General features: G+C 47.9%; 2 protein-coding genes and 1 non-coding gene across 3 annotated transcripts in view; all 3 read left to right on the top strand.

Annotated features, from left to right (window-relative positions):
- LOC135820908 (cilia- and flagella-associated protein 61-like) overlaps positions 1-24,142 on the top strand; it is a 55,284-nt gene that overhangs the window by 24,548 nt on the left and 6,594 nt on the right. The window contains exons 25-36 of the mRNA XM_065333959.1: positions 401-470; positions 1,470-1,520; positions 1,900-1,976; positions 3,097-3,198; positions 3,737-3,823; positions 4,009-4,094; positions 5,192-5,344; positions 8,171-8,371; positions 9,422-9,552; positions 10,493-10,541; positions 12,740-12,869; positions 13,782-13,821. Of these exons, the coding sequence (XP_065190031.1) occupies positions 401-470; positions 1,470-1,520; positions 1,900-1,976; positions 3,097-3,198; positions 3,737-3,823; positions 4,009-4,094; positions 5,192-5,344; positions 8,171-8,371; positions 9,422-9,552; positions 10,493-10,541; positions 12,740-12,869; positions 13,782-13,821 (1,177 nt within the window). The remainder of the gene's footprint in view (positions 1-400; positions 471-1,469; positions 1,521-1,899; positions 1,977-3,096; positions 3,199-3,736; positions 3,824-4,008; positions 4,095-5,191; positions 5,345-8,170; positions 8,372-9,421; positions 9,553-10,492; positions 10,542-12,739; positions 12,870-13,781; positions 13,822-24,142) is intronic.
- On the top strand, positions 7,831-7,903 carry Trnaf-gaa (transfer RNA phenylalanine (anticodon GAA)). Its single transcript has one exon. It is a non-coding gene; the product is annotated as a tRNA-Phe (tRNA).
- LOC135821235 (uncharacterized) lies at positions 19,747-23,488 on the top strand. Its single transcript, XM_065334296.1, has 3 exons — positions 19,747-19,935; positions 20,368-22,564; positions 22,882-23,488. Exons 1-3 carry the CDS (start codon positions 19,747-19,749, stop codon positions 23,217-23,219), a joined length of 2,724 nt encoding a protein of 907 aa, XP_065190368.1. The 3' UTR covers positions 23,220-23,488.

The following is a 24,142-nucleotide window of genomic DNA, read 5'->3' as shown; positions in this document are numbered from 1 at the left end:
TACACAATATTCACACCTAGTGACCATTTGACATGCTTTCAACCTCACCGGCAGCGACACTAATTTATTTATTTATTTCTGCACCTCGTAGCATGTCAAGACAGCCAATAGAATTGAGGAGAGGGTGAGACCAACCACGGAAGAAGAGAAAAAAGAAAAAGAAAATCACGTGCACAAATGGGGTAGGGATTAGCAAGTTAGAAAGCAATGGGATGCCCAGCGAGCTATGCAGCGGAAGTGGTGACTGTTAATTGACACTTGTCTCATGCACGCCATCAAGGGTTGTTCTTCTCAAGGTTGACTGTAGCTTTAAACGTTTTGTTGCTAGCGGTTTGTTGTCTTGTATCTCGTCATCATCTATTAATTTAGTCCTTGCTCTTCCGGATCATCTTGCCTGTAGACCTCGTCGACAGATTGTTTACCCGAAGAACACGGAGATCATGCCATCTGAACAGATACTTCGAAAGAAGGTAAGACAATCAACCCCCTTGCTGACCTTTAGACGTTGTGTGTTTTGTGCTCAGCCCTGCGCACCAGCCAAGTATGATTTGCCATCAACCTTACAAAGACACATGAGATCAACAGTGTGCAGTTTGGGCCTTGGCCTCACCATTCACTGGCTACACAACGTCATTGGCCAAGAGTACATGACCTCCAAGAGTGTCCACTTGTTTGTACAATGTCTATCTAAATTGCTGGAACGACAGAACTTCACATCATGTGACCTGCTGCAGAAAATAATATTCATGGTTGGCGTGAGACTCGGCTGAAGGCCCAGTTTTCCGCATCCGCAGGAACGCCACAACCCTCAGGGATCAAGTTGCAGATACAGCTCCTAAAGTAGTGCTATGATAGCAGTGGTGAACAGTGCAAACTGACCACACCAGATATTGTACTCAAAGCATGACTGCATACAACCCTGTAACCTTTCATGCAAACAGAGTAAACGAGTTCTCGCATGTTTTAAATTTCTGTATTCACCAACCCCATAGACTTTAAGATTGTATTCTCCACAGCGGCATCGGAAGGTATTTCAGGGTGGCACTGTCAGCGATCGGAGGTCCTTCTCCCCCACCCCCCCCCAAACTAGTTGTTAGAATTTCGAGCCGAAATAATTACTTGTGCATCAATTTTCGTTACTTCACGGAGTCAGGGAGTAAACGTGGTATGATCGATACCACAAAGACCTTAGCATGCCCCGTGCCCTTGTTTTTTTGTGCCACAATGGCTCTTAACCAATGAGGAAGATTCTGACTAACACTGTCTATGCGAGTGTCATCATCTCACTAAACCTGCCATGCTTAGAACCGAAGGGCAAACAGGTGCCAGATGTGCCGCTCTATACGGAACACATCAGTTGCTGATGTAATCACGTATCCTAGCTCTGTTGCGTCCCAGAATCCACTCTGATCCGTACAAATTCACGTGTAGCCCTGTTGTTTTTCTTCTCGCGTGTCCCTGCTTACCAGCCTCGCTTTGGCCTGTTCCAGCTGAACCGCAAGTTGCTCTACGCAGAGCGGGTAAGTTCACAATGAACTGAGAGTGCTCGAAGTGTGAGGCGAGTGCACTATGAATGCGAGTGCGGATGAAGGTCCTATTTTTGGTGCCTTCCCTATCATTTAACCCGGCTGTAGGGGGTGTGAAACGCAAGGCAATGGTGTGTGTGTGTGTGTTTCTGGCGGTGAGCCAGCACCAGTACCAGTATAAGTGCTTGTGTGTATGTCTTTGTGTGTGTTCTGTGCGTACTTGCGTACGCACGCGCATGTGTGTGCGTGTGTGTGTGTGTGTGTGTGTGTGTGTGTTTGTGTGTGTTTGTGTGCGTGTGTGTGCGCACAATACACATGATTGTGTCTGTGTCTGTGTGCCTGTTTACATGTATGTTTGTGTATATTCCGATAGGAAGTGATCAACACTCGCATTGTCATCGTGGGTGCATCAGATGCAGGTCTGGCTACACTGGAGAGTCTGACTAACTCGTAAGCTTCTGCCGCACCTTATCACATTTTGTTTACGAGAAACCACGAACCTCGAGAACAGAATACTGCATGATAGAGGTGGCTGCAGACGCAACTGTGGTGGTGAAACTGGAGCATCTCCGCCGACCTGAGGTCTCGGGTTCAGCGACACTTCAGTGCACCCGAAATACAGTGGGGACTACTGAAATCCGATCCCTGGTTTTCGTGCTCCAGTGCAGCACCCATTCTAGCGGTCTGTGTTTCTTAGAGTAACTGGGTGTGCAATATGAATGCACCGCTCCAGGGGCCGGATTTCAGTTCCCAGCACTTTAGCCAGTGGTTGTTATATAAATTCAGGGGCGTCGAAAGGTATTTTAGTGTGGTACAGTCAGCCACCTGAAGGATAATTTACTCCGGGGGGGGGGGGGCTGAGCCGATAATTTTGGATATTTAGGGCCCAGATGAGTGCATTTTATTGATTCATGGGGTACTTGGGGTAGCTGGGGTAGCTGGGGTACTTGGGGTACCTGGGGTAGCTGGGGTAGCTGGGGTAGCTGGGGTACTTGGGGTAGCTGGGGTAGCTGGGGTAGCTGGGGTAGCTGGGGTAGCTGGGGTAGCTGGGGTAGCTGGGGCAAAGAGTGATCACGGGTAAACACTGTAGTAACCGTCCTGTGTCCTACACCCCTGTGCAATGCTCGGCAGCAGCTGACAGCTGAGCTAGTACTGTCCGAATATTGTTACCATGGGGAAAGTTTCCCATATCACCTACAATATATACAATTTCATGGTTGAGCTGGACTAGCATCAGCATGCAGTCGAGTGAGCTGTAGAGAACTATAGGGAGCTATAGAGAGCTGCATGTGGTGTATTCGACTCGTTACCATTTCATCTGCAATTGAATTCCGATTATCTGAATGTCAGTTATCCGAACGATCACTTCTCGGGTGTGTGGGATTGTGTGTGTGTTTGTGTGTGTGTGTGCGTGCGTGCGTGCGTGCGTGCGTGCGTGCGTGCGTGCGTGTGTGTGTGTGTGTGTGTGTGTGTGTGTGTGCGTGCATGCACAAGCTCGCGTGTTCGCTCTTGCTTGCACGCATGCATGTGGGCATGGGCATGTCTCGTTCTTCTGACACTGCCCCTACAGGCCCTATGTTCGTTTCAACAACCTGGTGGTGATTGACCCGCAGGGTATATCCGGAATGAACGTACCCCGATTCACTGACTCGGATGATTTCCTACCGAACACGTATGTTGTTATCTGCACCGTACCTGTGTATTACCCGTCAACCACCACACCACAACTGCGCTCTCCAGCCGACCTCGACACGTTGCCACGGCACACCATCAGCAATTGACGCACATCCGTTGGTACTCCGCTCCTTCATACAGCTGTTTCGAGTGTAAAACTCTCATCAGTTGCTTGTTGTGGTATGGTGGTTGACGAAGAATCTGCACAGGGCCGAATGTTGCTGCTTGCCCCTTCTTTAGTGCATATGCATTGTATGAAAAATCAAATGAGGGACATGAATCTATCGATAACACCAACCCAATGTGTTTTGTCTGCGGCAAGTTGCTCGGCTTCCAAACGCGACTCGTTGAGACGTAACGGATCATTTCCGTATGGTTAGGCCAGCTGCCACACCTGCTTCACTCATGTATCTTGTACTGGTTGTGTGTGTGTGTGTGTGTGTGTGCGCGCGCGTGTGTGCGCATGCATGCGTGCGTGTGTGTGCATGCGTATGCATGCGGGTGTGTATGTGTGTCTGCATGCTTGCATCATGCAGTTTGTCCTACCCACCTTCCCTGGTCAGCCAGTCTGGACTCAATGTTTGGGTGAACGTCATCTACGCTAAGATGTCCAGCCTGAATCGGTGAGTGGCATTGTGAAAGATGCGGACACTGTCACTGCCTTGCCAGTTACCTGTCGTACAGAGACCAGCCTAGATTGTACTGTACAATTGGACATCAGCTTACTAATCACAATGTTATTGTATTGTGTGTGTTTGTATTCGTGTGTGTTTGTACGTATGTGTGCGTGCTTTGTTCTGTGGGGCAGTAATCGACGTGAGGTTATTCTTGACAATAACTGCCGAGTTCCCTATGATGAGTTGATACTCTGCACTGGAATGCAGTATAGTGGAGGTGAGTGTACTGATTGTATGCGTGCGTGTGTGCGTGTGTGTGTGTGTGTGTATATTAGGTGTGAGGTGAGATGTGTGTGTGTGTGTGTGTGTGTGTGTGTGTGTGTGTGTGTGTAGTAGCTGGCCCTCGGAGACAATTTCACACACTCAACAAAGCACTCACTTTGTGGTTTCACGAATACTCGTTAGGACAGAATTATTAGTTACACACTCGGCAAGTAAAGATAAGAAGTGAAAAGAGCACAAGAAAAGAACAATGCAAGAAGACAAAACACGCGGCGAACGGCAGCCATGTTTTTTTAGGTCATCAACCAATGAGCAATCTATATAAACCGGTCGCCGACGAAATTCTAGAATATTCCAGAGCTGTGCTCTGTGATTGGTTAATTATGCCAATGTTCTAGAACAATAACACTAGCAGCAGTCATACGGGTAAATACGGGTTTAGCCATACACGACTCATACATTACTCACGAGCGACTCACGGAAAGGGTAATAACATGCAGATACAAAATACGCAAGGAGAGAAAAATGTAACTAACTGCCCATCTTGGGGTTTGAACCTAGGAATCTGTATCAACACAAGCTCTACAAATAAATACTCTTTTACTGCGAAAAATATACTTTATATCAAAATGCAACTCCTACATGTGTGTGTGTGTGTGTGTGTGTGTGTGTGTGTGTGTCTGTGCGCCTCTGTGTGTGTGTGTGAGTGTATGTATGTGTGCATGTGTGTGTATGTACATGTGTGTGTATGTGCATGTGTGTGTATGTGCATGTGTGTGTATGTGCATGTGCACTGCTACATACATGTATGTGCTTGCATAGCAGTGCACAAAGACACTCTGGCCGTGATCCGCTACCTGTGCTTTCGATGATGCTGGGTGTACTTCAAAGTAATCACCATGTTTGTTATGGTCTTCAGTTCCTCATACTGCTGCTTGTGCTTGGAAGCGTGTTTTTATTGCTTTACGGCTTGTGCTGCTGCTGCTGCTGCTGCTACTATAAGGTGTTTTATTGAATGCACAAAGCAATGATGATACGAATGTGGTGGTGGTGCTGCTGCTGTTTCTGTTTGTGTCCTGCCTGTTCCTGTAGTTCGCGGTCTCAAAGCACCCTCAGAGGAGGTGTATGGTATGGACGTTAAGCGTATGGAGGATGAGTACAAGCAGACGGTGATATCCTACAACACGCTGGCCGAGCTGGAAGACACCATGGCGCTGTGCAAACACAAGCTCAGCAAGACGAAAGGTACTGCTGTCGCTGTGCCGTGCGGCTGAAACACCTTGCCGCTGTTGCCTGTGTGACATAGTAATAGATTTGTGTAAACTACAGTCAGACCTCGCTTATCCGGACCTCGTTTATACGGATCCCTCGTCATCCGGAAGAGAATCGTTGGTTACCGATTAACAGCATATGCCATGTTTACATACAGTATGTGTGTTCGATTATCCGGTTCCCTCGCCTATCCGGATATTTTTGTGGAAAACGGATGCGTGCGGTTATGCGAGGTCTGACTGTAGTTTGCAATAAAATGTTGCAACAGAGCTTTCGGCCATCTACCACTTCACTGTATCCCCCCCCCCCCCCCACCTGTCACCACCATGCGCTCTTAGCTGAACCAATGGACGAAGCATAAACACACAGCAGCTGTCTAGAGGCGTTAAAGTGTATCTGTCAACGGAAGTGTCCTTGCTGTGCTGGTGTGCTTATGTTTTGTGCATTGGTTCCGCTAAGAGCGCATGGTGGTAATGGGTGCAGGATATAGTGAACTAGTTTGGTCCATTGATTCATCTACAACTGATACCCTCATGGACGTAGGAACCGGTCCGCCAGGCCCGGCGGTCGCTGGACCAATAATTTTCGATTTTTAATTTTTTTTTACATTTCAACCTTGTTGATGGCTTGTCGACTCTTGTACAGGTACCATGCTTTACATCAACAATGCGGTGCATCATCAGCATGCATATTCTTATTTCTCATATTCTGTAGCAGGGATCGATTTATCCGGGTTCGCATCGCAGTTTGCGAATCAAAATTCACTGGCTGCGATTCGCTTTTTGTTTTTTATCGCCCAAAACTGCGATGCACTGGTCATGCATACCGGTATGTACAAAGACCATTCTGTACTCTTTGTGTGCAGTTTGCATGCGACTGCTGTACACCACTGCTGACTAGGGAGTAATATTTTACTACTCCAAACTGACCTGTCCTGCTCAGTCCGCGCGCAGGTCGCGGATCGCGCTCTGTTTGATTTTGGACACTGCACTAGCCACACTGCACTGGTCGTACAAGACTGCAGTACATGGCGGCGACTTTCCCTGAAAAGGCTGAAGTTCTCCTTTCTTCTTTCACTATCAAGCTCAATTTAGTTTGTTTCTGTTCGACAAGACACAGTTGAAGTAGATAGTTCTTAGTCTCGGGTAGCCAACATGTCAGTGAATCTGATCACTGTCCAGAAGCGGGAAAAAGAACTGGACGCGCCAGGAGTGTCGATTCGTTTCGATGAAGAAAAGGAGAAAAGCGAAAATTCTGTGCGCTTTGAACGAAGTGTCACGATTGTTTGAGCGCTTTCCTGCGCTTTATTTGTCGAAGGAATCAGTGGAACTGCCCTGTTGAAGGACATTGTGTTGTGAAGAAATCGAAGTCAGATGGACGCTGAACATGATTGTAATAAGCCCAAGCAAAAACCCTGACGTAAAATGTTCAGGTAAACCGTTCGTTTGGAAAAGCAAATAGCAACTGCAGCTGCCCTCTTCTGTACAAAGACCTGCTATTGTACAGATATACATGTAAACTTTCGATGAAGGAAAACTGCTAATCAATACTGGGAGTTGCTAGTCAATTGTAAAACTATGTAGCAGTGACTGCTATGCAAAAAAATCAAAATAAATCGATCCCTGCTGTAGCATTAAAATATGGCCTTTTAGGCCCAATTTTCAAAAAAAATCCCGGGGGAGGACCCCCGTACCCTCCTCTCACAATTTCCCCACACCAATATTAAACTGCTTCCTACGCCCCTGACCCTGACTTGTTGGCGTCTTGAGCGCATATGTACTATGGTGAATTTGGTGAAACTGGGTACACTGCACTGTGTACATTGTTTTGCTTTGTTTTGTAGCTACATGTATTGAAAGGGGATTACCCAGAGGCTCTAGGCCTGTCGAGTGGATCTCCTTCTCAAAGAATGTTTTCATTTGTTTGTCCGAGCATTGCGCGACCCATGCAATTCTTTTTTGCTACTTTTGAGGCTTGATAAGTGAGTGGACAGAAAGTTAGAAGTTCAGCCAGGTTTTACGAAATCAGGATAGACATGCCATTCCAAAATGAATGGGGAAACATATCCCGAAACCATCACCCCTTTCTCAAGAATTTGTTCGTGACATGTCAATAAAACCTTCGTAACATGACGCTTCACCTGATTCTGTTTCTTGCCATCCTAAGTATTTTGTCACCTCGCCGCCTGTTCAAATATCCCGGAACCATAATCTTTGAATTTTTAATTGGGTTTTGACTTTTGAGCCCTTAACCCAGCAAAAACCGGGTTTCCGAAAGGCAAGTGGACTATACCGTCTGAAGGAAGTGTATGTTCGCCCACTGCTCAAAGAGTAATTAATTGCATCATGTAGTAATACAAAGATTTGTACAAGGAGAACGGAAGTTTTGTTGCAACTCTGCAATATACTACAACTTACAGCGGGAAGAAGATGAAAGCACATTGTGAATAAATCGCACCAGCCGAAATAGCTCAGTTGGGAGAGCGTTAGACTGAAGATCTAAAGGTCCCTGGTTCAATCCCGGGTTTCGGCATTTATTTTTCTTACTTTCAGTTGATAATGTTCGTGTTCCAGACTCTCTGTTTGCGCACTCGAATTGAGCCTGTAAAGATCCGCCCGTTGGAATTCATAAAATCCTTTTTTTCTCTCCTTACTGTTGCTATTGTTGCTGCCACTGATATGGTTGCTGCTACTGTTGTTCCTGTTGCTGCTGCTGATAATGCTGCTACTGTTGTTGCTATTTTTGCTGCTGCTGATGCGTTTGCTTGTCTTGCTGCTACTCCGTACTGTGTGCCCGCAGGTCGAGTGATCGTGTACGGTAATAACGTCGAAGCGTTCGCCGCCGTTCAAATGTTAGTGACCAACCAGGTGGTGGGAGAGCGCATTGACCTGGTGCTGCCCACGCAGGGCAAAGTATGGTCGGACGGCGAACCTCTCCTAACGGATTGCTTTGAAGAGGATGCCATCACATTGAGAATCGACACGGAGCTGAGTTGTCTCGGTTAGTTAGTCAGTGCTAGCGTTGCACCGTTGGCTCCCCTTGCCCATGTCCGCAACACACTATTGTGTGTGTGTGTGTGTGAACGCATGTGTGGGTGTACGCGCGTGTGTGTGTGTGTATGCGTGTGTGTGTGTGTGTGCATGTGTTTTGTAGCTGAGTTTTCTTGGTTAGTTAGCACTAGCGCTGCACCACTGGATCCCCTTGCACATGTCCGCCACACACTTTGAAACTCTTTTTTTATACTTTCTGAACTGAAAATACTCTCTTTGCGTCGGCCATCACTGCTGTGGCGAGAGTTTCTTTTGACAAAGGGGCATACGAAATAGGGAATTTAGGGGCATTTGACAACACTACACCGCTGCACGGTGTCAGGCGACACTTTACAAGCTACTAGATTTGTCCAGGGCATTCGCTAAGCAGCCCGACGAACTTCACCCATGTTTAAAGTTTTTTTTAAAGGTCACGCGTCCATTTCATCAACGGCTTTACAACTTTGCTGAGATACACAACTAGCTTAGAGAAGTTTTGCTTGTGCCAGGCCACCACAGGCTCACCGGAAACGGTCCGGTTGGTCAGGTTATTACCGGTGCAACGTTTAGGCCACCAACACAAGTTTCCTACTGTGGAGGGCATGTGTATCCACCACATCATACACAAACTTTGTGTTGTACGAGTGTAGCTCGTCCTTGTTTTAGCTGACGACAAATGTATGAACGGCCTTGCCACTACCGGACCAATATTAAAAACTGTTTCCGGCGGTCCTGCACCACTGTGCCTGATGCGACCATGTGTAGTACAGTAAAGCCTGCCTTAGACGACCGACCGCTCAAGGGACCTTCAAAATGTGGTCTCTGTTGCTAGGTGGTCTCCGTATCCAGGCTCATTTGACTGGAAATAGCATCCCTTGGTCCTGGTTTTAGTGGTCTTTTAAGACAGGTGGTTGCCTGATCCGAGTGGTCACCTTGACAGGTTTTACTATATATGTCTGGTTTAAAACGGACTATGGTATTGGAATGAACTGCATTTGGTGTTCTGTGTTTCTATGCCTAGGAGTGCAAGTCTTTCCAGGTATGACCCTGTTGGGATGGACGTCTCACCAGGACGAGGATGCTAATCACAAACATCTACTGGTTACTTTCCGGAGAGCAAATTTGAAGGACGACCGCCAGCTCAAGGCTGATGTAGGTTTGACAATGGTGTAGTAGTTTGAATGCGGGCTATGTAACCACTGGTCGTTTTCAGTCATACGGGCATGCCCTCTTTAAGTATTTACTCCCTCTCCCTCTCCCTCTCCCTCCGTCCCTCTCCCTCTGTCCCTCTAATTATATCACTTACAAACGTATGCACACACGTACGCACTGATACACACACGCACACTTTACGCTGATTTTGCTTGTACAGTTAAGGTAAAATCGCCTGCACACGGGTATGCGCAGTATTCCGGTTGTGACCAGTAATTTCCAAGTAGTTTGATATCCGAATGCTTTAGCCATTAAGAGCTTTCGGCGTCAGGCAAACTAAACGTTTGAAGGCTGCGCAAAGATATCTTACAATCCACAGTAGGGCTTATGATTAATTTTGATGCATACATGGCACTGTGACGCCGAGACCCATGGTCGGCAGAGTCCATGTATTTCATCAGCACAGCTATTAACTGGCATTGTGGATAGCGCCTACCCAGTCCAATGTACTTTTTGTCTTTCAACATGATTTGTAGGTTTGTGTTCTATTTAAAAATTTAAAAAGAAAAAGAAAAAAAGTGACGCCTGACTATGTTTGGCTCGAACCAGTCGTGCGCTTCAGTTTGAATTACATCTCACTGTGCAATTCTCCATAGTACTTTCCTGCTTCGATCATCACATGCATGGTGCAGGTGCGTAGCACTGCAGGTGGAGATGGTTTGTTAGGAGGGGGTCCGGGTGTCGCCGGGAAATATTTGAAATTAGGGTGCAAGATCCTGCATTCTGGACACGTTTTTGTGGTCGGGCGAAAAAGTGGTCCAGCCGAAGCCGGACCGGCCGGACTGGCTTCTACGCCCCTGTGTTGTCATGTTGACATGGTTGCCTTGGTAATGACATGTTGATATGGTTGCCTTGGTGATGTTCATTCTTATTGTCTCAGGCCCTGTTCTACTTTGACAAGAAGACTGTAGACCAGGACGCCTTTCTGGGTAAGTCGATTTTCTGATGTCCATCATGTGTTGTGATTTAAAACTGTTCTTAAAAGTTCACACAATGTGGGTGCTGATTGCTCACAAGCCTGCTCGCTGCTGTGGCTTTCTGCCTAGTTGACATGTTGATACTGACCATACTCAGCACTGACAGCCGGAGTATGGTGCAAGTAAGTCGAATTCCCCTTCCTGGCAAAAACCTGGAAGACAGCAGCACATCTTCCTGCTCTTTTATACCAGTGCTTCCGGGGATTTCAAACGTAAGGCATCGCTTTGCAAAAGTATGGCATGTTACGTCAGGCGCGTACGCAGGGGGGGTTTCCCGTTGCCCGGAAACCCCCCAAATGTTCCAAACGAGCAACGTTTTTGGGCAGTTTTTGGTAGGATGCATGATCAATCTGGCAAGAATGCAAAACTTCAAAAGATCGTAACTCAGTCAAATCTCGCTCGAATCCAACGATCCAAATATCCAGGTCGAATAGAAAACTCTCAGCTGTCGGTTGAAACAATTTACGAAGCGCTGCGAGCAATGTATCATGAGATAAATCATTCGTAAGTTGAGCCGCGATCTCGGTAATTTCAAAAGCGCGCAGTGCGACTTGAGTATCGAGAATTTGAGATTTTCGTCGCGCTGATTTCCTGATTTCATCAAATTTGCAGGGGCTTCACTTGTGATATTTTCAAGAGTACACAGCAAAAAATCGAAAATCTGCGATCAAGAAACGAAATCGCTGGAGCAGGACGCGTTTGGGCCTGTTTGGGGCAATTTTCGCACCGTCGCTGCACTCCACCGCTATAGCCTATACGGCTATAGCGGTGGATATGTACATGTAGATCTACATGACTGTACTGTGTCCTGGCTATCATGGTCGGCCTCATTCTCTCCCTGGTACCTTTCCACTTCCAGGAAGCCCAAGATAATGAAGATTGAGTGAGTAGAACTGAAGTTATGATCCAAACAACACGAAAAATGCATAATTTTGAAAATTTCCTAGGGCTCTCTAGAAAGGGTTACAACTTAAAACTCATTGTTTGGGATTCGGTTGGAAACCCCCCTAGAAGTGACCCTGCGTACGCGCCTGTACGTAGTGGGTCCATCATCCCTCAACGAAACCGTGTGTGTATGGGTGTGTGTGGGGAGGGGGGGGTTGAGTGAGGTCTCTGATGTTGGCACATGGTACATCAGAACCTGCTGAAGCTGTTTTTGATTGGTCTGGCCATACCCTAACCTTTCATACAGTTTGTGTATGATATGGAGGGTATACACATGACTTTCATACAGTTTGTGTATGATATGGACGGTATACACATGACTTTCATACAGTTTGTGTATGATATGGAGGGTAGTCACATGACTTTCATACAGTTTGTGTATGATATGGAGGGTATACACATGACTTTCATACAGTTTGTGTATGATATGGAGGGTATACACATGACTTTCATACAGTTTGTGTATGATATGGATGGTAGTCACATAACTTTCATACAGTTTGTGTATGATATGGAGGGTATACACATGACTTTCATACAGTTTGTGTATGATATGGACGGTATACACATGACTTTCATACAGTTTGTGTATGATATGGAGGGTAGTCACATGACTTTCATACAGTTTGTGTATGATATGGAGGGTACACACATGACTTTCATACAGTTTGTGTATGATATGGAGGGTATACACATGACTTTCATACAGTTTGTGTATGATATGGAGGGTATACACATGACTTTCATACAGTTTGTGTATGATATGGAGGGTATACACATGACTTTCATACAGTTTGTGTATGATATGGAGGGTAGTCACATGACCTCCTCATCAGTAAACACACATCGGCGGCTAAGAGGTTGGTCCGGCCATGGCCTGACCAACCGGACCGGTTCCTGCGGACCTGTACGTGACCGTGGAAAAGATCCTGTAAAAGCTAGCATAGCAAGCAACAGCCCAGAGCACCCACTCTGTTGCCTGTTGGGCCATCGCTGGCTACTCTCCTGCATGAAGATTTACATATGCACAGTACATGGCTGCACCATGTGCAGGTATGTAGATGGTTAGTAACAACCCAAGTGGTGGCATGGGTCATGAAAGCATTGTACTACCTGTGTGTGTGTACGTGTGTGTGTACGTGTATGCGTGCATGCGTGTGTGCGTGTGTGTGCGCGTGTGTGTGTGTGTGCATGCTCATATTCAGCTATGACTAGCTCACGGCTGGTGTTCGACTCGCGTCTAGTCATCGATGAGAAGTTCACAACGACTGACCCGCTCATCCACGCTATGGGACCATGCACAAAGTTTCAGAGGAAGTTCCACAGGGACGACTGGTAAGCTGAGACCCCTTGGGAAACAGATACACGAGAGTACAGTCATGATTTGCGAATAACAACCTTAGATCAGACATGATACAAGTTGTGGGATCATGTACGAGTTGTAGTTATTCGCGAGGTTTGAAAGTCTACACTGAACTGGTGACTGTGTTTGTAGACGGTGTTGCTGTTCGCCAGCTGACACACCCGGGGTTGTTGTTGTTGTTGCTCACGACGTTGGCTGTACATAAACCCGAGTGGGAAACTCTGCACGTACTACAGTATGCTGCATGAAGCCATGCACACAGTGAAGCTTTTAGTTCAGCTTTTCATTCAAGTCATTATGAATCATAGCATGAGGCGTCATACCGTAGATTTCTAGAGCCAAATCACTAAAATCTTGAAAGAAAATTCGAGGCCGTTTTCAACCTTTCTGCAAGCAACGATGCTGGACAAAGAATACCTTCATGGTGCTGTGAAATGAATGTTTCAACCGCTATGGGATGCAGCAGTGTCAGCCTATACATGTACATGTACAGTTCTACAACCTTTCCGCGGGTTCTGCCTGCGGCAGCTGCTGGCTATGTATTTTACACACTCATTATACACTATCTATGATAAATTAACGGAGTCTATCCATTTTATTATATTGTATGTAAGCGCCTGCTCATTAGTTGTCGCGTTTGTCCTAGTCTCCGTACCACTGTCTTTCATTGTTCTTTTCGAGCTGGTTATGTGAACATAGTAAAAAATATATAAAAAAATGAATAAAAAATGTCGTGTGCAACGTGTCTTGTACATGTCCGTATGCATTTCGTGTGTACATATACGTGCACACATGCATTGTGTGTGTGCATGCGCACTGTCTGAAGGGCCATTCTGTTGTTTCTTGTGTGCTCCTGTCTCACCCCCTATTCGCCGTAACTGCAGGCAGCCAGAGCGATTTAGCAGCAAGGAGATGGGTCATATGGTCAGTATGCTTGCAGGGTTCTTGTGGATTTGTGCAAAATTAATGTTCTCTCGCTGAGACTACGACTTGGCTTGGGCTCTCAGTGCTCAGTCCAAATTGTTCACTTGTCAAGACGTGACCTTGGTTTGGGCTTTCAGTGCTTGGCAAAAGTGCTCAATTGCCGAGACATGACCTTGGTTTGGGTTCCCTTGCCGGGAATTGACCTTGGCTTGGACTTTCAGTGCTTGGCCAAAGCTTTTCATTTCCAAGACTTGACCTTGGTTGGGGCTTTCAGTACCCGGGAATATTATCCGAGAACAGTGCACAGCACATGATGGCAACTGTACCCTGGGCTGCATACCCATCAATTGGTACTCAAACCAGGTACCTAATCAAAAAAAGAAGAAGGAAATTCATGGTTGTGTTAGCTGCTCCCGGCTAATGATGCCCCCTCACACCGGAACACAGGGGTTTTATATGATTGGATAATTTATAGAAGTATTCGAGAAGAGTGTAGACAAGGAGAACAGGACAACGACAACTCAAGACAAGACTACAACAGAACTGGAGCATGCGCTCTTCTATGTGAGTGCTCATTGCCAAGGGGAACGAGCGGGAAATACAAATAGTGAGTATTCAGGTCGTAGCATACATACACCTATTACACTGTGCCCCCCTAGCTAAAATTCACGTCCACGGGAATGAACGAAATACCTAGGAAACAAACAAAAGAAAACAAACCAAATAATAAACTCAGTCCAGGACATAGTCAGCTAGTCGAGCAGGTGCAGTGCGAACACGGCCAGAACGACGAGAAACAGGAGAAGAAGTACGGACCGGATCAGACGACGGCGGCTGTAGCGGCGGAAAATCATCATCGGACAGCGTAATCGGGTCAGGACGAGAAGCAGTAACGGCAGGCGGTTGACAGTCGGGAGGACGGGAAACGGCTTCAGGCGGACGAACAAACTTGCCACTGGCAGCATCATATCGGGTGAAACACTCAGACAGAGCAGGATCAGCATACGGAGCAAGAAGACTCTGAGGCTTGTAACAATCCGGCAACGGTCCAGCGGCAGAGGCACCAGGAGGACGAACAAAAACGGCCGGAGGAAGAATCTCGGCAGCCGGAGGAACATCAGCAGCAAGTGGCATTTCATCAGCAGCTGACAACGGAACATCACGGGCAAGAGGCGGCGGACTCGGCGGAGGAGACGGGGCAGCATCTTGCGGCGGCGTTGGTGCCAGTGGCGGAGACTCACTGTGCACATGTGCTTCAGGTTCGGCTAGCAAGCGCGACAGACCATCAGCATTCAGATGTTGGCGACCTGGACGGTGGACGACTCGGAATTCATATTCGGATAAACAGTCAAGCCAACGTGCTTTCCGTCCGCGGGGTTCCTTCAGGTTCCGGAGTGCAGTCAACGCAGTATTGTCCGTCCTGGCAACAAATGGTCGTGCCAACAAGTAGTGCCTAAAATACTCCGCAAAATAGACCAGAGCAAGGGCCTCACGATCGCTAGCATCGTAGTTGCGCTCAGCTTTCGTCAGTACACGGCTGCCGTACCCAATTGGTCGCTCAGTTCCATCCTGGATCTGGCTGAGGACTGCACCAATCGACACATTGCTCGCATCGGTGTCCAGAATGAATGCACCTGCTGAATCTTCAAACTGGGGGTACGCCATCACCGGCGCACTGGCAAGCGAACGCTTCAGAGCCTGGAACGCCGCTTCGCAAGCTTTCGACCACGCAAAGCGAGCATTCTTGCCTGTCAGAGCAGTCAGCGGAGCAGCACGCTGGGCGAACCCACGGATGAAGCGGCGATAATATCCAGCGAAGCCAAGGAACTCGCGGACAGCTGTGACAGATTTCGGAGTCTTCCAGTTCCTGACCGCGACGAGTTTGGCTTCATCCGGGGAGATGCCCTCCGCTGACACGCGGTGTCCTAAGAAAGTGACCTCCTCCTGGAAGAAGGAGCATTTCTTCAGATTGAACCGCAGTCCAGCGGACCGAACTCGCGCGAACACGGGCAGCAGAATCTGGAGTTGGCCAGACAGCGTTTCGCTGGCATTCAGGACATCATCAAAGAACACACGGCAGAATGGCTGGGCCGGTGTGTTACATAAGCCACTCAGGACTGCTTCCATTACGCGCTGAAATGTCGCTGGGCCATTCCTGCAGCCCATCGGAAGAACATTAAACTCAAACAAGCCCAGTGGCGTGGTAAATGCCGTCTTAGCCTTGTCGCTTCCTTCCATTGCTATTTACCAGTACCCTGACGCTAAGTCAAGGGACGTGAAATACCGACAGCCAGACAGGGAATCAAGCATGTCATCCGCCCGGGGAATCGGGTAAGCATCAGGCTCGGTGACAGAGTTCAACTTCCTGTAGTCGATACAGAGTCGAAGAGAGCCATCCTTCTTTGGCACCAATACTATGGGTGATGCCCACGGACTAATCGATTCTTGTATTATGCCTTGCTTTAACAGCGTATTCAGTAGATCTTGCAGAGCCTTCCGGCGGTGATATGGAATCCGCCTGGTAGGTTGTTTTATAGGGTTATTTTGTCCAGTGTTAATTTTATGAGGGAATATGTCACAGTAGCCATAGTCATCATCATGCAAGATAAATAAATCGTGGTTATCATGAAGTAGTTCAGTGAGCGTGCGAGACTGTTCTGTGGAGAGATGATTTTGTGCGTTGATATATTCATCGATGACTTTCTTGCGTTGCTCAGTTAGCGGGATCGGGTTGGGTGAAACTGAGGAAACCATAGCCTCAGTGTCGTCAATATGTTCACAATCTGTAGGAATTTGATGAAGTTCGGCAACATTGGTATTTTTATGAATGAGTATAGGGTAATTTGCATGATTTTCAACAGCCACAACCACACGTGTTTGGTTAGGGCCAACAGTTACAAGACTAGGAGTCACTGCCACATCTGGATGCTTCGCCATAAAGGACTCCAATGGATCTGCCACGCAATCCATCGCAACCGTGCACACATCAACAGCTGCACAAGGCACCAAGACAACATGTCCTGCAGGTACCGACAACTCCATCTCAAACACCACACGAGATGAGTATACCACAGGGTCAGCCACACTCTCGGGCGCACACGCCGGGACAACGCCAGGTTGAGCCATGGGTTCAACAACCCGTGCAGACACTGAATCGTCAAGGGCAACACGAGAAGAATACGACGAAACAGGTACATCGTCGGAGCATGCATCAGAATGAGGGGTATGAGTATTACATGAGGGGGAAGTATTACGCGGAACAATACGATCATAGGGCGTACGTGACGGAGGACACCCAGAACCAGAAACATGCAACGGAACAGACACATCGCCAAACATCACAACACCACGAGCAATGTCTAATACACCACCATGCTGCAACAAAAAATCGGAACCAAGAATCATGTCACAGTGAATACCAGGAGAGACAACAACCGTGTGCTGGAAAGACAGATTTCCTAGCGACATACACAGATCCATGGATCCAACGACAGGAAGTTGTGCGCCATTGACTGCACACAACCGCGGAGCAGACTCTAGAGGAGGTCGCTCTGTCAAATTAGGCAACAATTTAGAATGCACTAACGACACACTTGACCCAGAATCAACAAGAGCAACAACAGGAGACGAAGACGAAGACGAAAGACAAACATCAACGTGCACAATAATGGAAGAGATCGCACCACATACCTCCTCGAGGGGCTCCACTCGGACGACTGACGGCGGCCCCGTGTCACCAGTCCAACCTAGTTTTTTGCGTGCGGGCAAGATGCAATGAAGTGGCCCTCTTCACCACATCCATGGCACACTCCACGGACAGGCCTCGCAAAACTCTGGCCACGACCACGACTAGGCGCACCAGCACCAGCACCACGAGCAACAAAACGTACATGGTCTTGCTGGGGTCGGGTGGGGCGATACAGACTCGCGCTCTCCATTTTCGCCTCCAAAGCAGAGAGACGCGAATCAAAACTCGACAAAAGCGAAGCCAACTGGTCTCGCTCAGATTCCGACTTCAGTGGACCGACTGCTGCGTAGGGGTCACGACCATGAGCAGTGCGACGGGGCTTCACTTCCGGAGCAGCAGCAAATACGGGCTGTGCATACTGGTAAGGTACGGTGCGGGCCTGCTCGCGAGCATAAATAGCACCTACCTCGATGGCCTTTTGGACCGCCGCATCCAAATCAGTGGGCCGAGGTGACGCCAACGCCAAGCGCAAATCCTTCGATGCCTGGCCATCAATAAAAAGTTGCAAAAGCATTGAATCAAGCAGTGCACCTTGTTGTCCTGGGTAGGCTCGACGAGCGAGCCGACGAAGTTCCGTGGCATACCCGTGCTGAGTTTCACTCGCCAGCTTCACTCGCTGGCGAAGACTGGCCTCGTGCATCAATGCTTGCTGGGGCGGCTCAAGACGGACATGCAGAGCCTCGACTGTGTCGGAAAAGTTCATGTCAGGCGTGTGAGTTAGAATTTCGGTGAACATCTCATGAGCTGTACCAACAAGGCGAGCAGGTAGTAGCCGTAGCTTTTGGTCGTCGTCGTACCCACTCAGCTCACATGTGTGGACGAAATGCCTCATGTACGTGGTGAAATCTTGGCCTGGCCGATTTCCGAATGTCTCAGGAAGCAAAACTGGCTTCGGCAGTGGACGTGCATGTGGTGTGTCTGTGTCCGGCAAACGAAAACGATGGGACAACCCTTGTACCGGCGAACTCTCGCGCTCTTCAGCAATGCTCATTTACATATGTCACAGCCAGCTTCAGCGAAGCCACGCTCTAGCTTTTCTTGTCTCTTGGATTTCGCTGAACGGCCCATTGTGAAAAAAAATTGTTTTTGTATTTTTGAATTTTCGAAAAAAATTTATCTGCAAAAATTTCCCGTGGACTCGATCGACGCCTCGATCAACTATCGATCTAAATCTATAGGGCTTGAAAGTGATGACGTCAAAACGGCCAGGGAGTAGTAAGTTGACATCAGATTTCTATTTTTGGATCCACTAAGGTGTGACTTTGCTATTGCCTAAGTATGTGGGTGCATAGCAACCCACTCATGTCGCATGCAGGTGTGACTTTTATTTCGCCACCAGTTGTAACCCCGCCCCCAGTAGCCAAATCAGTCAGTTTCACTGGTTACATCACCTTGCTGAGAGTAAGACGGCTTGAAATGTGCTTGGATCCATACAAAAACTGGATCCAAGTGGATCCAATTTTTGAATTTTTGAAATTGTTGCTATGCTGTGACGTAGCACTTTCAAGCCCTATTACGTAACCTATCGTGCGTAGCGGCAAACAACTAAATTTAGGGGTCACACCCGGGATGCGTCACCGGTGATCATCTCGCGGCCATCTTGGATTTCGGAGCGTGCTCACCTCGTGGGTTATCCTCGCGTGCCAAGCCGCCAAGGAGGCGCGGGCCTCGCTTTTTTTCAAATCGTGGATCGATCTGACTCCTGCGATCGAGCTCCGCAAGGCAAAATCTCCTCCAACTACATAATAATACTTCAACTTAATTACTTCCAAGTCAAACAACATCAGACATACAAGTACATCGTAACACGGTGTCTTTCTCTTTCGACTCGACAGTCGGCTGCTTCTTGTATTCGATTCTCTCCTGGAAGGAGCTGATAGGTCTTGTCTCGACCTCCTTTTTCCAACTTTGTGTCTGGTGTCTGTCTACTGGAAGTCGGCCTGGAGCAGCAACGCCGAGACATTTTGTCTCCCCTTTTTGTCTTTAGTAGCCTAGATGTCTCCTGGAGGTGGAGAGCCAGCACGACGACGACGATGTCGGGTTCAGCTGACTCATTTTCCCGCCTCGATTGCAGCTGAATCAACTCTTTCTTCCTTCTTTCTTCCGATAGCCTTCATCTTCTTGTTGGTGTTAGTGAATGCGGAACTCTTTTCGGAGCTATTTTTACGAGTTGCACTATGCCTGCAAACAGGAAAAAGGACAGGTCGGGAGTGAACTACCCGAAACGCCGCAAGAGGAAGCATTCTGGCCAATACAGTAGTACGAAAAAGCGTCGTGCAGCCAGTCCCGAGAGAAACGAACACGTACTTATAGATAGCCAGTTGTACGTACAGGATGATGAACCAGCAACCAAAGAGACATCTCAGGTAATTTTTTCTTCTTCAAATAATTAGTTATTCACCTGCATACATCATCTACGTCATGGGAATAGATCCCTTGCCTGTACTTCCCTTCAACAGCAATGTAATACTCAATGACACATTATGTATGCATTCACAAGCACACGTGCATGCACACACATAATACTGATGTGGAGCTTTGGTAATCAGTACTAATCACACAGATATCGTACCATGTCAAGCATATGTAATTTTTTGGACTGCACACAATTCAGTTGTGTTGGATGAATACAATACCGGTGATAGTAGACTAGTGTATTCTAATTATGATAGTGCATGTTGTACGCGATATGAAGCACAAGAGGAGAAGAAATATGAAAGTCTTCTAATTATAACAATTTGAAGAGTTTTGGTCTGTTGTATAAACAAAATTATTTGCACGATGTTCTTTTGTGCTAGGTTGTGTCTGAAGACCAAACTGAGCATGCGGATGAAGAGGAGATACAAGTGGTGCCACCAATGCCAAGTCCTGTCAAGACAGTTGGCGAATCGACGCAGAACGTGCCTACAGACGATCCATCATGCGCAGCCCGGAAAACGACTTGCAGTGATGAGAAGAATGAGTCATTGGAGAAACGACTGGCTGCACTGGAGAAGAAATGTGAGATGCACGAGCTCCGAATTCAGCAGCAGCAACTGGAAATCCGGGGTCTGCGAATTTCGCAAGTAAAACAGAAGAGTAAAAGACAGCAACCACCAACGTCAACAGGGGAGCCATGCATAATTTCTGCCAAGACACAAGGCAGTAACGCCCATTGCCCGCGTTTCATGGCACAGATGCGGTTTCTCAAGATTGCATGCATATTGTCAAACCAGAAGGCAGCATTGGCAATACATCTAAGCCACCATGTACTGACTGGCCAAGCTCCCTGTAGCCATCTCGGCACAACATGTTCCCCATCGTCACTGGCCAAATGGAACTTGCTTCTAGGAGAGGTTGACAAGGCTATCCTCCGCGACACCCTCTCCTCAACGCCATACGACATAGCTGTGTTCGCCGATGACTCGAACAAAAAAGGAGAAGACAGGCATATGGTGGGGGTACACACCTGGTCAGCAAAACGAAATTGCCCCGCAGGCTATCTATTAGCGGACACACTCGTTGCAAGTGGACGAGGAGCAGACCAGGCAAAGGCAGACCATCACATCCTGAAGAATGTTTATGGAATCAGAACAGTGTGTGGAGTGGTGGGAGACAATGCATCTACCCAGTCCGGAGACAAGAAGGGGCATGCCGTCGCACTGGGTGCCCTATTCAAGAATAAAACCCATTTCATAGGCTGCTACCCGCACGTGTTGAACATTGCGTTGAAAACGGCAATGGTCGACGGATTCGGCCATCGAGGACCAATGGCAAGTTTCAACATGTGCCAAATGCAGTACAAAATCGCGTATCTGCATCACCAGAAGCCTACGTACTACAAATCGTTATACGTTTCACTCAAGATCCTCGCAAAGCCACCTCCCTTGCCCCAAGAGTTCATCGACACCCGCTGGTCATATATACATGAAAATTTGAAATGGTTTCAAAAGTACGGCACGGCATGCATCCAGCTGGGCAAATGTATGCTCGAGTATCTTCCCAAGAAGGAAACGCACTACGTCATTTGGGAAGAAGTGGTGAGAATGTCAGCCAATCCCATCATCGCTACAGAACGTGTTACATTACTGGAGATACTGGACAGGCTGATTATGCCATCTCTTCGGGCCAGCCAGCTCCCCGACACAGAACTCGGCTTTTCAAGCGGCTACTTAGCGCGGAAATGGCCAGTTCAGGTATTACGGGACATACAGTTAGCTATCCTAATGGATGTAGAGCCAGATTTCGCAATGCCACTGACAGCTCGTGCTATGAGCTCTAATCTAACAGCAGAAAGAGCAGAGCACTACCAGAACAATGTCGTCAAGCCACTTACCAGTGCCATTGTAACTGTCTTGCAGAAGCATGGCGTGCGTTGGTTCAAGTTTCCGTTGGCATTCGGCATGGGGGCGGACTCCAAGTGCCGTCATCATTTCTGGCGAGCGTATGGACGCGTGACAGGCTCCAGCGCAGCATTCCCCTGTCCGGCGGAGTTTCCCTCAATCCTGGCGTCCCCGTTGAAGGAGCAGCTCTGGGCCGAGCTGATCAGTGCAGCCACCACCATCAAGTGTCCGTTCACACTTGCCAAAATATGTTACCAGAACGGGTTGCTTCAGCGCCAACAACATCTCTTGCTGCATCCGAGCACGCACTGGTTTCATGAGCTGGAAATCTTGGCAATCGTGGCTGCAGATAGACCGGGCCTCCAGCAATGGGCAGAAAGGTGGCCAATACCAGATGAAATGCTGGCAGAGGTTGAGCTGATAGCGCAACACACTAGCCCATCAGTGCCCAAAGAGAACACGGAGCCACATGCGTGGAAGTGGTTCGCGACACATGTGTTTGCTCTACCAGTGAACAACGTGATGGCAGAGCGGCAGTTCAACCTGGCAGGAATCCACCTCACGAACTCTGATTCCGAGATGACGAAACAGGCAACACACCTGTTCGTGGAAAACGTCATCCACAGCAATGACGCCACAGCCGGTTCATCAGGCAAAAGGACAAGGATGACAGGTAAGAAAATGATCCAACAGCACACGTATCTTGCACGGTAGAGACGCGCTTATCACCATTACAAATGTGAAGTATTCGACCTGGCAGCGATTTGGTCATATGCATACGGATGATGTGTCGAAGATTGTTTACAATGATTCAATCCTGAGACAAGTTGTATACTACGCAGCACACTCTGTTCACCAACATGCGTACGTACATAGAAGCCAGCAATGGTGCCCAGCCTGGCCCAGGGTGACTTGAACAGACTGCTTACAATAGCTATCTTCACACGCGTGTGATTTTCTGCTGGTCATTCTCTTTGTGTTTACTGGTAGGTGCTACAACACAACAGCTGGCCACAGCAATGCAGGATTACGCGTCCACCATTACTCCAGAGCGGCTGAAGAAAGCCAAGAAGCAGCTGAAACTACTGAGGCAGGGCACATCTCAGGCCAGGTCGTTGACTGCCTCAGAGACGTACCAGGACGTGCTGAAGCGCCACCGCGCGAGAGCTGATCATGACAAAACTCTTGCTCGGCTGGAAAGGGAGGGTAGGAGCCACGGTGTGCAGCACAATCCAGGCACCCGTGCATCCACCCAAGACAGGGCCAACACAAGGTCGTTCAGTCCAGTACGTGAGGCAGGTGCAGTCGAGCCAGGTACATCGGGGTGAGAACGTCCATGGCTACGAAAAAGTCCAGTGCAGCCATTCCTTCATCGATTTGGACAAACTATGGCTTATTTTTTTTATTGTGGACTTGTCTTCCTTTCTATCGAGACGATTCATAGATTTCTATTTTTCTTCTCCCCGTAAATTCTCTTCGAAGCGAAGAGAAATCTTGAGAAACTACTCCGAAATCGTATCTTGCTCCGTGATTTGGGTATTGTTGGCCTTTCTCAAAAATTCTTTCGATAGAAGTCTGCGGAATAGGGGAAGGATCCAGCATGTCAAATTTCAGGCTGATCAGAAAAACAGTCGCTGCCCTGGAATCAAATACACATTACAGTCGTTTTTTCAAAATTTTAAAAATTCACGTACCGTGATTGGTCCGTACGGTACGGTTTTCACGTGTTTGGCACGTGCGAAATTCAAAATGGCCGCGAGATGGTTGTACAGAAGTGTGACCCCTAAAATTTGGCAGAGACAATTCCAAATAGGCAACTACTCTACGGACACAGTGTAGCTAGATTCTACTACCCAGCTAGCAGATATCCTAACAAGACACTAGACAGCAGCCAGTATGCACAAAACACGGACACAGAAAATGTTCCGAAAATGTTTGGCCAGACAGGTTGGCGCCAATGCTTGACCTATGGACTGTAAACCATGGTAAACAATGCATGCAACAAGAAAACGACGAGCAGAAAGAAACACAATGCAGAAAGGAAAATATTGACGAAGAGAGTGGATGAGGATATGGTTTCACTTGCGTGGGCCTTCGTGGTTCTTCATAGTCGGCGATCTCCGAAGGCGTACATACTTCGCCAGCGATGTAGTGGTGGACGTTTTCCGCTGCCACCAGTGTTAGCTGCTCCCGGCCAATGATGCCCCCTCACACCGGAACACAGGGGTTTTATATGATTGGATAATTTATA

This window comes from Sycon ciliatum, chromosome 7 (genome assembly GCF_964019385.1).
Source record: "Sycon ciliatum chromosome 7, ocSycCili1.1, whole genome shotgun sequence".
In the NCBI taxonomy this organism is placed as follows: Eukaryota; Metazoa; Porifera; class Calcarea; order Leucosolenida; family Sycettidae; genus Sycon; species Sycon ciliatum.
The sequence above is the reverse complement of the archived record's forward strand: the minus strand, read 5'-3'. Positions and strand labels throughout refer to the sequence as shown.

Coding starts and splice junctions, on each gene's coding strand:
- LOC135821235 (XM_065334296.1), top strand. CDS start 19,747: ATGCCTGCAAACAGGAAAAAGGACAGGTCGGGAGTGAACTACCCGAAA. Junction 19,936..20,367: donor CAACCAAAGAGACATCTCAG/GTAATTTTTTCT, acceptor CTTTTGTGCTAG/GTTGTGTCTGAAGACCAAAC. Junction 22,565..22,881: donor CAAAAGGACAAGGATGACAG/GTAAGAAAATGA, acceptor GTTTACTGGTAG/GTGCTACAACACAACAGCTG.